General features: G+C 39.8%; 1 protein-coding gene across 1 annotated transcript in view; it reads left to right on the top strand.

The window, feature by feature from the left end:
• Positions 1-13088, top strand: part of LOC124857580 (integrin alpha-5-like) — a 105805-nt gene that overhangs the window by 77866 nt on the left and 14851 nt on the right. Inside the window, exons 20-26 of the mRNA XM_047348907.1 lie at positions 6943-7093; positions 7377-7469; positions 7708-7787; positions 11284-11364; positions 11452-11557; positions 11669-11827; positions 11943-12050. Coding sequence (XP_047204863.1) covers positions 6943-7093; positions 7377-7469; positions 7708-7787; positions 11284-11364; positions 11452-11557; positions 11669-11827; positions 11943-12050 — 778 coding nt within the window. The remainder of the gene's footprint in view (positions 1-6942; positions 7094-7376; positions 7470-7707; positions 7788-11283; positions 11365-11451; positions 11558-11668; positions 11828-11942; positions 12051-13088) is intronic.

Raw genomic sequence — 13088 nt, 5'->3', positions numbered from 1 at the left:
GCCAAACAGACTACAATCTATATCCTCAAACAACTGCAGAAATTCATGGTCACCGAAGAGGACCTCAGCGGCAGTAAATGCCCAAAGAGATTCCTCGGTGGATTGATAGCCTCAGCTGCGGCGCTGGGCTCTCTGTTTTCCATTGGCCTTTCAGCAGCAAATTACGTTAGCCTGAAAACTGTTCAGAGACACGTGCAAGAATTGGATGATGAAATGCCAGAAATCCAACAAAGACTCCTCCTCCAACAGAGACTATTAGACATACAAACCAAGACCCTCCAGGGCACCGTGGTTACTGTAAACTTACACTCCACCCTTATTAACAATACCCTGCATGCACTGCAAACCCTCACAGAAGTGGTCAGGAATGATTTGATGTACACACAGGTTGTAAGAGATTTGATGCAGGACCTGATTAGGGAAGTTGGTTCATCGGTAGACAGCCTAACTGAAGGACAGATACCCACTTACCTAGTCCCGCTGGATTTGGTGGAGAAAATCCTAAAGTCCACCACAACAGACACCTTGCAACATCCACAAACACACCTAGCTTATAGCTTAGGCAGAGCAATCCCAATTTTCGTAAATCCGGATAACCTAGAGATAAGATTTATGCTCAATCTTCCTATCATCGAAAGAGCAAACGTATACAGGCTTAAAACAGTGTTAAATGTCGGGTTTTGGAAGGAAAACACACACGTACAACTGAAAACCCCATCACTTTTGGCTTACCACGAGGCTGACCCAAAACCTTATTTGATTCCCAATTTAGACCTGTGCACCAAAACCAAGGACCTCCATTGGGTGTGCCCGAGTAACCCGTTTATTAGAGATGTCACCGATTACATGTGTGGGTTAAGGGAGGGAGCTCCCGAATAAAACTGTCAGGTAAAGATAACTCTGAAGGATGTAGGGTTAGAAACCAAAGTCGAACGTGCGGGTAACCGATGGCTTGTAAGCACCCCAGTAACAGAAGCCTTGCTATCCTACGATCAGCACGACACCGTTACCAGAATAAAATTACCCAACCAAACAATGTTCATCTCCGTGCCCCAAGGTGCACTCCTACATCTCGGGGACATAATCCTTCATCACCTTAATCTCGACCGATACGATACAGAAATTGAAATTATGGATGCTTTCAAGGGATATAATTTCAGCATTGACGCTAGTATTGAAAAACAACTGATAGTGGAAGGGACCAAACAGATTAAGTTCAGCCTCACCCCTGCGGAACTAAGCGTCACACCTTTCCCTCGGTTTCCCCGGCGAACAGAATGGACAGAAACACACACTATGACCGTTACAGTAGTTCTCCTTGTGATCGGGTGGGTCGTGACGGCTGGAATGGCACTCACCGCATACAGACAGGTTAAGCGTTTACAGGTCAGGATTGATTCCCTCACATTCATTCCCCCACGGTTCATAGCACCGCCTTTGCCAACGACACAGCCAGGGTCCAGTGCCTAATAGAAGTTGGATGAATAAGCTATGAACCATGATTTTGTTTTGTTCCTTTTATTCTTATATATGCATATATATGTACGATATCTGTTATTGTTTCATGTTGTCTCAGGATTACCAAAGCTGATGACCAAAGAATGTAATGATGATATGAATGTATTGTCCTGTATTTTTCTCATTGAACAATGTAGAAAGAGATGAGTTTAGTCAGAGTTTAGTCCTGCCCAGGCTAACCTCTATCCTGCCCAGTCGTAGGTTTTGAGTAACACAGAGACAGTTTTGTTTTGTTCTGCTTCGCCACGGATCACTGATTGCTCAGCAAAGGACAGAATGGTCCCAGTAGCTTCAAAGACTGCGATTCATCTCACCCTTTGAACCTAGGGGGGAATGTTGGACCACTTGTTTGCTGAGTATTGGATTATCTGCACGTTGTTGGACGTCACTGTGCCCCTCCAATGGCATCGGCCATTTTGTACCCAGGACAGCCCGCTCCTACATATCCCATCGAGCATTGCGACTGATATGACTGGGCGTCCCCAGTCTGACGTCACAGGATGCTATATAGGAGGCGCTCATGTTTGAAAACTCGCCTTCTGCTAGAAATCATCAGGTGATTGAAGCGCGTCACTTTAAGAGAAGAATTCTGTGCAGAGTTTCATTCATTCTCTCGTTGGACAACGAACCATTCATAACTGAAGTCTCTGGACTAAGAAGGCCAGAGATTTCACTTTGCCGATCGAAGACGTGAGTTAACACGTAACTGGAGACACTGAGTTTCGGAAAGACGAACCGCTACCGTGTTTCATTTTCAAGTCGACTTTGATGGTCAGATCATATTTTTCCTTTTTGTCAAGAAGACCAAAGGACAAAGACTGACCGTTCCCCTGAAGTTAATTGTGGACGCACATTAACTTAATCCCACTTTTCCTCGCTCGAATTTCCTCACTCGGAAGAAGACGACACAAGTAAAACCCATTTTTTTTATTTCTTTATTAGAAGGCCTGGGCAGGGTCAGAGGTTGTAGAAGTGATCAGAATCGCTGGTTAAGATCTCATGTGTTCTGAATAATATGTGCATGTAACCTTGCTTGTTGAAACTTTGATGTGTTATGTAATATCGGTATCCGCCGTGTTCCCCAGAGCTGTTTGTGTTTACTATCTGAACGCGGGTGCGTTGCAAGACTGGACTGTTAAAACGACCTCATGGTAAAATTCTCCATTTTACCTTTGTCTTCAATCTCACTGTGCTAGCTTGCCGCCAAAAGTTATCAATCCTTTGTGGTCAGGAGTTAGGGGGAAGTTTTATGATCAGAAGACCATAAGGACAGTCGGAGCTGCGCTCCAACCCCCACCACTCGCCACCACTCATATCCCCCTCTCCCTTTGTCTGTAGTGCCATAAACTGCTGGTTGACTCAATACATACCCACTACCGTTTGTTGATTTTGCTTATTTAGATGTGTTACCCCTGTGTTTGTAGAATTTAGCATGTTGAGTAGGTGAAAATTAATAAATATTCACATAGATAAAGAGAGAGCGTTTGGTGTTTCATTGTGTGCAAAAAGTGATGTGTCAGTCAAAATAAGGTTCAAGTTCCACACGTTTCGGCAGAAACGGTCGATTAAACAGTGACATCTCCGGCAATAGTTATTAATTATTACGGAGTATTTAACGGTTGTAATTGTCAGAGGCGTTGAGCCACAATTACAACGCCAGAAACATCTCTGGTCTCGATTCGTAAATGAGGATTTATGTTTAAGAAATTGATTTTGTCAGATTATGATTTGTAATTATAATTATTGATCACAATTATTCAATCAATAATCATAAACCCAACACTGCTAATGTATCCTTCAAGTCTGAGCCTCCCTTGTCTTTAACTCTTGCCAGTCCCGCAGATCCTTATTAAATAGTTAAATGACCTGCACATGTATAGCACATGTATAGCGCTTTATCAAGTCCGAGGACTCCAAAGCCCTTTACACTATAATAGGTCATCCACCCATTCATACACCCATTCACACACTGACAGTGGTAGGCTGCATTGTAGCAGCTGCCCTGAGTCAGACTGACAGAAGTGAGGCTGCCATATATCGACATCACCAGGCCCTTGGGAATAGGACTCGCCTCCTATCAAGGATCTTCTTTGAAAATTGGTCATTAATGTTGAAGTTTGTTCCCTGTAGCTCTCTGCCCTGACTTCTGACTGATTAGGCTTCTTACTGAGCTGGTGAACACGATGGAATGTGATGTTTTTTACCTCGTCACTGGTGAGTTTCTGACTTTGTAGAAATTCACGGATCGTGGATTCGGCGACCTCCTCTGCCCATTCTGGGGGTCTGGAGAAGACAAGGTTGTCCTGCATGCCCCGACCTGAGGTTGTATATCCAGGATGGTCTCCTTAATTTTTTTATTTTCTCCAGACAGCTGCGTCATTCCATAAGTAATTGTTTGGTTCTCAGCAGTGAGTGAGGCTAGTTGTTCCTGGCTGAACCCCAGAGATTCCTTCAGAGCTTGGAATTCCCTGTGGAGAACTGCCACTAGTGTGAGACCAGGCTGGTTAGCTTCTTCTCGATACAGTCCAGGACATCAGTGTAGCTTTTTTCTGGAGAGATAGTGGAGGCGCTGGCCGAGCACTCTGAACGGGTGCGTTTTGATGTTGGTGTGGTCATGGGTGCAGATTTTTGTGGCTTGCTCATTACGACATTTTCAAAGCATTTGTACATGTAGCTGTCCAAGCTGTCTAAGGTTTCCTCGTCTAGTTTGTTTTACTGGGAAAATATGAGACAGTGGTTAGTATTTTAAACGTTTTTATGTTTGGCTTGTTTTACCTCAGTTTGTTGTGTTGGTTTTTTTTTTACCAGTATACCGCATATTACTTACGCACAGCTCTCGCAAGATCTTATCTGCTCATCACAGTCTGCTCATCAGACTGTGTTATTATGGACGATGAATGTGTATTTCAATCATTCAGTCAACTTGATGTGCACCATGTTCCGTTTTGTTTGTTAAAGTTTGGGGTAATGTGGGAACTCAAACAGACAAAACACTGGGCTGTCCGTGAAGCAAATTTTTAAATGGGTAGCGTTAGCTTTTGTCTTTCAGGAGGTTTACTACTTCACAGTTGCAGATACAGGAGCTTTACTGATCTTTTTAAATTTCTCTCAAACATCAATGTCGTAGCATTGGTTTGTAGCGTTATCACAGCTAGCACGTGGCATCCTTCAGCATACTGTGTTTTTCTTCTTGGTCTGTTTAATTGGGAAAGTGCCTCTGAACAACGCTTTTGTGTTTGCCTAGTTGGCTAAAGAGGTTAACATATGTTTTTCTTTTTCTAAAAAAGTTCTAAACATGAAAATATTTTTTGTTCAGTTTAAGTTGAAGACAAACCTCTGGATAGCTATTTGTGCTGTTTTGTTTAGGTTGCCATCACAGTGATGGCAACCTAAACAACTTCATGCAATGAACAAAATTTGGAACAGGAGAGGGAATGTGTTACTTAGATAACTGACAGAATATATTTTTTGTTGCAGTGAGAATAGTTGTCACGATACTAAAATTTCAAACTTGATACCGATACTAAGAAAAATACTCAACACTGCATTTTAAATGCACAGGGTTTTTTCTAGCGGTGGTATTAGGACAAAATTGAAAGGGATGAGCCAAACTCTGATATTATTGAACAGCAAAACTCTGCACACACATGGAATGAATTCACACAATTTCTTAAAATACAAGAATTTACTAACAAAAATAAGTCAATTCAAAGTCAAACATATTTCCATCAACAAACTCTTTACTATGCTAAAACAATCCAACTAAACTACCAAGCAGAATTAAAGAATAATGAAGACTAATGGACTATGTGCAATATAAACAAGTTGATCAAAGATGATTGAAAATCATGACCAAAAGAGTGATGCAATATTACCATGCAATGTTTATGTTTGAGAACCAAGGATTATCTTGAAGAATCTGTAAGTGAAGTTAAGTTAGTCTTGGAACCAACTTAGACAATAATCAGCAAACCTTTAGACAACCATTCACAATGTAAGATCAGATTAAATATTATTTTAATAAAATAATATTTTAAAGAATGATTTTGAACAAGAATCAAATCTTTGACAAATGGGCTTAATGGTGTTACTTAGTTATCAAGTTTAGCAAAATAATATTTTGGGAAATATTATTTTACTAGATTGAAAACTAACAACCTTTTTGGGTAAATGATCTTTAGTAGGCAAGCACGTGTTCTTAGCTGTTAGCGGTTGAAGCTAACAAAAGAAGCTGATAGCTTATCATCAGAATCAAACACATACCTTTAAAATACCATTAATAAAAGGGTTAAAATGCATAAGCGTGGGCGGCGCGTTATGGCCGATCTTCTGTGTTTAAAATCACCCTTTAAATAAAGTTTGTCTTAAAAAAACGTTTAAAAAAAACACAAACACAGAACACAAACTGAGCACATGTGCTGAGCAGATAATCTGCTAGGACTAAGATAGCTGAGTTTCAACACAAGCAAAACCAAACGTCATAAAAGTAAAAATGTTTAGATTATTTCATTCTAAACTACTTTTCTCTGCCCAACACTACCTCTTATGTGAACAGTGCTGAGGAAAAGTTGTCCGGGCAACAAAGTTGAAGAAAGCTTCCACAGTGAACAAAGGATTAACTGCAGCTAACCTCCGTAGCTGTGGGTGGGGCGGCTCGCTCTGTCGGCCGGCCAAACTGCACGTTACTTCTGTAACCATGGTGATGCGGTCCTGTTTCCTTCCTTCAGACCGGGAAAACTGTTCCACTCGGCGTTGTAGAGACAGGGTCTCTGCTGGGAACTCTCTGGAACACAGTTTGCTTTTGTAGACCTCAGAGAGAAAAGTCAAGCTACGCTTGTGTATCTTAATTACCTCCATTCATGAATGAATACCGGATACACAAACAGCAATTCATTCCTACTTAACTTAGTGCATATGATTGCGTGATCGTATGACACTCTTGGATCCAGTTTGAAGAGTTATGTCTGTCTGCCAGCAAAGAGACATTAGCGTGCTGTGTCCCTCCGTCCAGTTCCTCTGGGGACTCGTATGGAAGAGGTCAGTTTGTTGCAAAAGCGGGGCTTTTATTCGGACAGTGACATCACAGTGACATCCACTGTTACCACTTTTCCTGGCTGTAAGTTAATGCAGTTTATTTTGAAAGTTCCAGAAAAGTTCGTACTGGCCTTTCATTTTGTAACCATGGCTGGGTCCCAACAAACATTAGCCTTAACGCTCTACTTGTGAAAGTAAATCCGTTGAGCATCTTGGCAGTCAGACAACAATTCTGAATACTACTCTGCCAGACAGGACATGTAAAAAAACAAACAAAAAAAAAAACAGCACCTTCATCTGTTTAAGGTGACAGAGAGTAAGCAACTAATTTGTTGGTTTTATTCATTTAGAAGAAGCATGTTGCTGATGCTTGTGTTCTCTTTTTTCCAGTGATAAATCAGAGGTCTACCTGGGTGACGAAAACGCCTTGAGCTTGATCTTTAATGCCAGGAATGAGGGAGAGGGAGGGGCTTATGAGGCGGAGCTCTATGTGGTGCTGCCCCCAGAGGCCGACTACAGCGGGATCGCACGCAACAATGGGGTGAGGCAGACAGCGATCATACAAATATACTGGTGGTCAGGGTTGTTTTACTGCTTGAAGACAAATCTAATCACAGCAATGCTTTTGACACAGAAAAGCAATGATTATTTTTTATTAATACTTCATCTCGAAATGGTATTATTCTCAAGAAAGTGCAAATGGTTTTGTGGAAGGCACTTTCTATTACTAACAGTTTCCCCAAACTGTTCATGCTGAGCTGAACAGTTTTGATATAAAGGATAATCATTTGTTTGAATTCGATTCGTTTTTGTGTCCTTCCCAGAGTCTGACTCAGCTGACGTGCAGCTACGAGGCTGACAACCAGACCCGCCATCTTGCATGCGATCTGGGAAACCCGATGAAGTCTGGTACCAGCGTAAGACCAGATAAACCTACATGTTATTTTTTGCTTTATAGTTTTCATTCTCTGTACACATTTAGTCAAATTTAATGACTCACACACAGGCAAACTCAACATGATGTGACACTGATCTGATAAACGATGTGGGCATAGATCCAAGTTTTATCCTGTGAGAACAGTCTTTTCTTGTTTACAATTGTTGATGAATATCTAAGATAAAATAGAAAGAAGTGTTTCTTTTTTTTGTGTGTAGTTATGGGCAGGCCTTCGATTCACTGTGCCAAGACTGACGGACGCTAACAATGTTGTCCAGTTTCAGCTTCAAATACGAAGGTAGGTTGATACTGTTGTTAGGATTAATTTTTATTTTGGGATGACCGACTAACTCTATAATGAGGCTGCAAATATGATGGGATCCTACAAATAAGACCTCTCTGTAAGGGCCAGCTCAGCAAGAAGCGCCTTGAAAATCCAGAATAACTACTACTGGATAATGTTCAGTCGGTGGTTTTACTTAGTTGCAAAAACCAAACAAATTACAGATATTACATACCACACCAAAAAGTGCTCCAATTTTAAGTCGCTTAACTTTTGCAAGTGAGATTTTGTTCAACAACTAGAAACTAAGCAACTAATTATTTAAACTATCTTTGCATATAATGGGGGAATAAAGAATTTCCTTGCTGAAGCAACCATATTTTGTTATGTTAGAGCCTTATTCCCAAATTGATTTATTCTATTATTTCTTTACCATCATACTACCCTATAATAAGTGAAAAAAAATCTATCCATCCCCTGTTTATCCCTGCTTATCCATGCTAGGTGGGTATGAGGTGTTAGGGCTGGTGCCTAGACTAGCTGACAGTCCATCACAGCGCAACACAGAGAGGACAAGCAACCATGCACACACACACTACCACCAAAGAGCAGTTTAGAGAGATCAATTAACCTGTCATGTGTTTGGAATCTGGGAGGAAGCTGGAGTACCCAGAGGGAACCCATGCATGCACAGGGGAAACATGCATATTCCATGTGGAAAGAGCCCAACCCAGGATTCAAACCCGGAACCTTGTAGTTGCAAGGCAACAGTGCTAACAGTGGGAGGAGAGCAAATCGTTTGAATTTGTACAAAACAGGGTTTTTTTAAACAATGTTGTTTGATACTTGCCAAATTATTAAAATATATAATTTTTACTTTAAATAAATTTGCAAATAAAATTTACATTTTCCCCTATTTTTATGCAACGTATATTTATTTTATTTCTTACATTTATTTTTTTTGAAGTAGCTATATTATTTTTCATTTTAGGTTTAAACATTTTCTTGTAAGCTGCTTATATTTACTTTAACTATAGTAGCTAATACCGAGGTGCTCCAAACTGTACACCTATTGAAATTTACAGTTTTAGAGTTAGTTTTTTAGATTAAACTTGTCAAGGTTGATTAAAGTTTGAAAAGTTCCAAATATCAGTCTGGTTTGATCTCAGACATGAAGGTGCTAGAAAGCTAAAGATTCAGATTGGTTTCATTTATCTGTCAAGCACACTGTACATCCAAATCAACCGAAGAATGGCTTCACCAGGAGAAAATTAAAGTTTTGGAATGACCTCAGCACAGTCTAGACATATATGTGATGGAAATTCTGTTGGCTAATCTGAAGGAGGATGTGGACAAGAGATAAATAACAATATGACAAACTTGGAGAACCTTTGCCAGACAGCGTGGTCAACTATGACTAAGTCTAGAACAGGTGAGACTGAACACAAAAATGTAAAACTAAAGATGCTCAAACTAAATCTTAGGTATGCAACCAGGTGTTTTTTACTTGAATTGGATAGGACATATGTCATTGTAAAGGTGCAAACATGTTTGGAAATGATTTATCAAGGTCTCAATCTTTTAAGTCTCAAAAACCTGGAACTTTTTTATTTTTATTTTTTTCAATTCTCTTTTTATTAAAATTATTTATAGTTTACAAGTTTGTTCACATCACAATTTTACAGTCTCATCCCTTCCTCTGTACATTACAGTCAATTTACATCACCTTGCAAACATTATTTCACAACCGTTACAGAGAGGGGGGGATGATTGGTTCTCCCTAAACAAGCATTTATTTGTGAAATCAAAACCTTCTAGAACAGGAATTTTGGGATGTATATTTGTCGTACCAAAACAAAAAGAAACCAGATGGATATGAATGGATACAGCAACCTAAAACCAGACAAAAGATGGTCGAAGTGGTGTAACAAAACTAATCCATCTTTTCAAGAATATACCCTTTTGTAGTCTTATGGCATAAGTGATTCTTTCCATCTTAAAAATATCATAAGTGATGTTGAACCATTCCTCCACTGAAGGCCTCTCTCGTTTCAACCATTTTCTCGTTATGGCTTTCCTACATGCAGCACTCAAGATCTGGAATAAATATTTTTCACTGGAAGAGACATTTCCTAATGGTAGAGCTCCTAGATATAAAGATACACATTCAAAAGGAACTCCCGTTTGGAATACTTTTCGCAGAATCTCACTTACCTCTTTCCAGAGAGGGAGTAATATTGGACAACACCAGAAAATATGAAAATGATTCACCTTGGGACATCCACACTGTCTACAACATATCGAAGAATTGGTGTAGTGACTCTTTTGGACTGGAGTGACGAAATATCTAATTAGGGTTTTCCAACGAAACTCTCTCCATACTGTCGAGTTTGATGTTTTCCATTGAATCTCGCAAAGATGTTTCCAATATTCTTTTCTTACCAGATTTCCTTCCCTCTCCCATTTCTGTTTTACCTGCGTAGAACTCCCTTTCTTCTTTTGTAAACCTCTATATAGCCTAGCAATAGTTTTTTTTCCTGAATTTGAAGCGTATGCATCCATAAATATTTTCAATATATATCACTGTCCCAGTGTTCTTCTTTAATCTCTTTCCTGATTTGCTCAATATGGTGACAAACCTGTAAGAATCTATAGAAATCAGCATTAATTAAATCAAACTGTCTCTTAAGGCATTGAAAACTGTTCACCGACCCTTTACACAAAAACGTACAATACGCTGTTAAACTACGAGTTTTCCAACTTTTAAATCTTGTATCTATGTTTTTAGGCATAAAGTCTGGATCAAATAAGCACCATCTCAATAACTTTATTGCCTCTGTCAAATGATTTGTATTTATTACCCTTTTCCATGTCTTAATTGATAGACCAATCCATGGGTTCCCCAGACTAGTTAACTCATACATCATTCCCTTATCCCCTAATGCTGCTTGAATTGGAAACTCTGCCATTACGGCCCCCTCTATCTCCATCCATCTAGCCCTCTACTCTGGATTGCATCAACACACTAATGGTCTGATCTGCGCAGCTGTATAGTAATCTTTGAAGCAAGGGAGCGCTAGACCAACCTCATTCTTTGCCAACTGTAAATTCCGAAATGTAATTCTTGGTCTTTGTCCCTTCTATATATACCTCGATATGAGTTTATCCCACTCATGAAACTGCTGAACATGTATATCTATTTGACGGGACTGAAACAGATAAAGTAACCTCTGCAGAATTATCATTTTAACAGATTCAATACGGAAACCAAAGTTGAGAAATGGCACTGAGTCCCATCTTCCTAATTTTGTTGTTTAGGGGGAAAAACTGGAACTTTAACAGGGGTGTAAGTGCGAAACATTGTTATCTTTAATATTTACATCCAGAAGTTTGTTTAGAATAATTCATCTTTGTCAAATTTCCAAAGTTTATTTCAATCAAATTTGCTTCAGTAGTTTCAGTTGATAAAAAAATGTCTGTTAATTTCTGAGCTTTTCTCTCTGTTTTGTAGTAAAAACTTCAATAACTCTGAAAGCAACGAGGTGCTGTTGGAGGTGCAGGTTGCTGCCAAGGCTGAGGTGATCCTGCAGGGGTAAGGCTTCATTAACACCCTTCCTACAACAATAATTTGATGGTAATGAATAAGACTTCTGCTAAGGTGTGACTGTGGCTCTTGCAGTGTTTCTCGGCCAGACAAAGTCATCTTCCCTCCTCCCAACTGGACCGCCCGTCACAGTCTGGGGGTGGAGCAGGATGTTGGCCCTGAGCTTCAGCAGGTTTACGAGGTATAGTGTGATTTATGCTTCTTAATCCCAGCTGCTCTATTTCCTTCAGCTGTGTTGGGATTTCAGTGAAAAGGTGTTTCGATTTTCTCTGTTGAAACTGTTGTCTCACAGTTGGTGAATAATGGCCCCAGTGTGGTGAGCCAGACGATGTTAGAGGTGAGATGTCCCCTGAGGGCTCATGGCCATGCTCTGCTCTACCCTGTGGAGGTGATCACTGTGGGTCCAATCAACTGCTCCTCCAAAACAACATTTAATGCACTGAAACTCAAGGTTAGGAAACACATAATAAAGAAACAATTTTCTTACTATAGATGCAAGAATCTTGGCCCGGTTAGGGCCCTGAACATGAGATTAAATTTGCTAATGAATTTGCCCATGTGTGCAGCTTCAGGTTCCAGAAAGAGAAAGTCCTACATCATTAAAGTCCAGCGCTGAGCATAACATCCAGAGGAGGGAGGTGATCAGGGATCCTCTGGTTGAACAAGGAAACCTGGTGAGACTGAGTGTGAAAGAGAGACTAACCAGTAATCAAGAATGGATTTGCAAAACAGAACATCTAGAAAGCCTATTTTATTTGCTTTTTATAGTCATAAAGACAATTACTGATAAATGTGCTCCATGCAGTTATTTTAAAAGAAAGTACACTCTCTTTCAAGTCTGGGTTTTACATATCAGGACATAATAAAATTGATCCGGTCTTTACCAGGTTCTAATAAAAATTCCATCTAAAGTGTAACAAAATAAACATTTGATTTCACATTGTCAGTATTGGTAAAAACAAAATGAAGCCACATTTGAGAAACTGACTTTATGATCGTCTCAATAACTGCTGGAGGAATCTCGGCCCACTCTTCTTTACATCATGGCTTCAGTTCATTTAGATTTGCAGACATTTGTTTCTGCACAGCTCTTAAGATCCCACAATATTTGAATGAGGTTGAGGTCTGGACTATGACTGGTCCACTGCAACGTCTCAATTCTTTTCTTATTCAGCCTTTTTGTTGTTAACTTCAATATGCCCAGCTCTTCTGACTGCAAAACAAGACCAAATCATCAGCCGTCCACCACCACACATCATAGCTGGTATAAGGTGTTTGGTTTTCTCAAAAAAATTGGACTGTGCATTATGGTTAAACATTTTTGGCTTGGTCTCATATGTCCACAGGACATTTTGCAACAACCTTTTGGTTTATTCAGATGCAACTTTGCAAATCTAAGTCATGTTCCCATATTCTTTCTAGAGAAAGACCAACAACTCATGGGAAAATGGGTGCCCACCTTAGTGTTTTCCACTTTAAAGCCTTTAAACACTCCCTGACCTGTTTGCTGTGTTCCTTTGTCTTCATAATCATGTTTGTTCACTAATGATCTCTAACAAACCTCAGAGGCCTTCACAGAACAGATGGATTTATACAGAGGTTAACTTAAATACATGTTGACCTGGTCAACTGATTAGAAGATTTTTAAAAGATCGCACTGGATTTTATTAAGCAGTATCAAGACTAAAAAGGACTGAAGACATGCATGCCAC

Source organism: Girardinichthys multiradiatus, chromosome 20, assembly GCF_021462225.1.
Source record: "Girardinichthys multiradiatus isolate DD_20200921_A chromosome 20, DD_fGirMul_XY1, whole genome shotgun sequence".
NCBI classification, from domain to species: Eukaryota; Metazoa; Chordata; class Actinopteri; order Cyprinodontiformes; family Goodeidae; genus Girardinichthys; species Girardinichthys multiradiatus.
The sequence above is the reverse complement of the archived record's forward strand: the minus strand, read 5'-3'. Positions and strand labels throughout refer to the sequence as shown.